This window comes from Tachysurus fulvidraco, chromosome 13 (assembly GCF_022655615.1).
Source record: "Tachysurus fulvidraco isolate hzauxx_2018 chromosome 13, HZAU_PFXX_2.0, whole genome shotgun sequence".
Taxonomy (NCBI): domain Eukaryota; kingdom Metazoa; phylum Chordata; class Actinopteri; order Siluriformes; family Bagridae; genus Tachysurus; species Tachysurus fulvidraco.
Window position 1 is genome coordinate 242815 of NC_062530.1, and position 2500 is coordinate 245314.

Below are 2500 nucleotides of genomic sequence, written 5' to 3' on the forward strand. Positions count from 1 at the left end.
GCACTTTACTACAACACTTTACTACATTACTTTACTACAGCACTTTACTACAGCACTTTACTACAACACTTTACTACATCACTTTACTACAGCACTTTACTACAACACTTTACTACATCACTTTACTACAACACTTTACTACATCACTTTACTACATCACTTTACTACAGCTCACTGATTTCTACAATACGTTTACAAGAACAAATTAGTGAGAGGAAATAGCAGACATCTCCACTCCATAAGCCTCAGAGGGTCTTCAGAAATAGAACAGGTGTGGTGTTAGGTGAGAGATGGATCAGAAGATTCCACCTCAGGTTCCTCACACTGTTCTCTTTACTGCTAAAGGAACATTGTGGTCTACATGATCATCACGTCTCCAGTGATCTTCACCTTGTAAGAGCCTAAAGACTTCATCACTAATCTATAGCCATCTAACCATCTTCATCATCACAAAGCTGCAGTCAGACGTCACACTGTCCACTTCAGCGTCTTTCCTCCACTTCACACTCTGAGATAAAGACAAAATAAAATGAAACTTTGTTAATAATCAATTATTCTATCAACTGTAATTACTGTTAATAAGACAAAGAGACACAGATGAAATCTGTACAACACAGAAATAATGTCCATCTGTCTGTCTGTGAATCTGTCTGTCTGAATCTGTCTGTCTGAATCTGTCTGTAAATCTGTCTGTCTGAATCTGTCTGTCTGTGAATCTGTCTGTCTGAATCTGTCTGTAAATCTGTCTGTCTGTAAATCTGTCTGTCTGTAAATCTGTCTGTCTGTGAATCTGTCTGTCTGTGAATCTGTCTGTCTGTGAATCTGTCTGTAAATCTGTCTGTCTGTGAATCTGTCTGTCTGTAAATCTGTCTGTGAATCTGTCTGTCTGTGAATCTGTCTGTCTGTGAATCTGTCTGTCTGTAAATCTGTCTGTCTGTGAATCTGTCTGTCTGTGAATCTGTCTGTCTGTGAATCTGTCTGTCTGTCCATCTGAGTATCTCTCTGTGTATCTGTCTGTCTGTTTGTCTGTGTATCTGTCTGTCTCATTATGTTCTGAGATAAAAATGCAGCAATGACGTGTGTGTGTGTGTGTGTGTGTGTGTGTGTGTGTGTGTGTGTGTGTGTGTGTGTGTGTGTGTGTGTGTGTGTCTAGACTCGGAACAACTACCTGACCACTAAACAGGAGGTTGAGAAACTGATGAACAGAGTGAGGTCTGCAGATCAGGACCAGAAACCACCAGGACAGTGGACCATGGAGGGCTACCTGTACATCCAGGAAAAAAGTATCTCTGTCTGTCTGTCTGTCTGTCTGTCTGTCTGTCTGTCTGTCTGTCTGTCTGTCTGTCTGTCTGTCTAACTGTCTGTCTGTCTGTCTGTCTGACTGTCTGTCTGTCTGTCTGACTGTCTGTCTGTCTGTCTGACTGTCTGTCTGTCTGACTGTCTGTCTGTCTGTCTGACTGTCTGTCTGTCTGTCTGTCTGACTCACCACCTTGTGTTTGTTCATGATAATAGACAGGTATTTAAATTAGTACAGGAAGCTCTGTGTTTAGGTTGATGAAGTTTCTCTCTTTTATTTCATGTTCATCTTTCCATATCTTCACTAAGATGTTCTCAGCTTCTAACACAAGACACACTCTTGGAGCTAATCAGTGATTTAGTAGAAGTGTGTGTGTGTGTGTGTGTGTGTGTGTGTGTGTGTGTGTGTGTGTGTGTGTGTGTGTGTGTGTGTGTGTGTGTGAGATGGAGAGATGGTAGAGGAACACTGCCCCCTGCTGGTAAAACTGTCACCCCTCTTTCTGAGTCACTGGACACAGAGAACGTTGATGTCTGATGTTCTTTTCCAAACATCATAAATGTTGATTTTTATTCTAAATCTGTACTACAGTGAAACACAGAGGTCTCCATCTTGAAGTAAAACATTTATGAAGTTGTAGTTAAAGAACCTGTAAGGAACCCAGAAGGTCCCTGTCTGTAAACTCACAGTGGTGTCACTGCAGACTGGAGACCAATTATTCTCTCATTCTAATATGTGGATGACGGCGTATTCCAGGCTCACGCTCGGGATTCTGTGGTACACTCCGGTTCCCTCGTCACTCTGACCAGGATGAACGATTACTGAAGATGAATGAGTGAACGGATGAAGTAACTCAGAGGGAGTCAGAGAATCTGTGAAGTGAGTGAGAGGAACGAGAAAATGAACATATTCTCTCTGCTGTTTCAGGACCTCTGGGCTGCTCCTGGACTCGACATTACTGCACTTATGATAAAGCCACTAAGACCTTCAGCATGACCAACACCGAGACCAAGACCACCAACAAACAGGTGACATGAAGAGAGCTTGAGGAGATTAGATGTGATGTGTGTCTGTCGATCATCTTACTGAACGATGGAACTTCAGCAGAAACACACTGATAATAACCTTGTGTTTCTATCACAGAGCTGATATTCAGGTCAAAAGTGAAATACTAATTTAATTATTAAACGTTGACTTTAATTTGAT

At 41.7% G+C, this 2500-nt stretch overlaps 1 protein-coding gene across 2 annotated transcripts in view; it reads left to right on the forward strand.

The window, feature by feature from the left end:
* Positions 1–2500, forward strand: part of LOC113649686 (rho GTPase-activating protein 42) — a 73081-nt gene that overhangs the window by 44515 nt on the left and 26066 nt on the right. For both annotated transcript variants that reach the window (XM_027157588.2, XM_027157590.2), the window contains exons 8-9: positions 1154–1283; positions 2222–2322. In XM_027157588.2, the coding sequence (XP_027013389.2) occupies positions 1154–1283; positions 2222–2322 (231 nt within the window). The remainder of the gene's footprint in view (positions 1–1153; positions 1284–2221; positions 2323–2500) is intronic.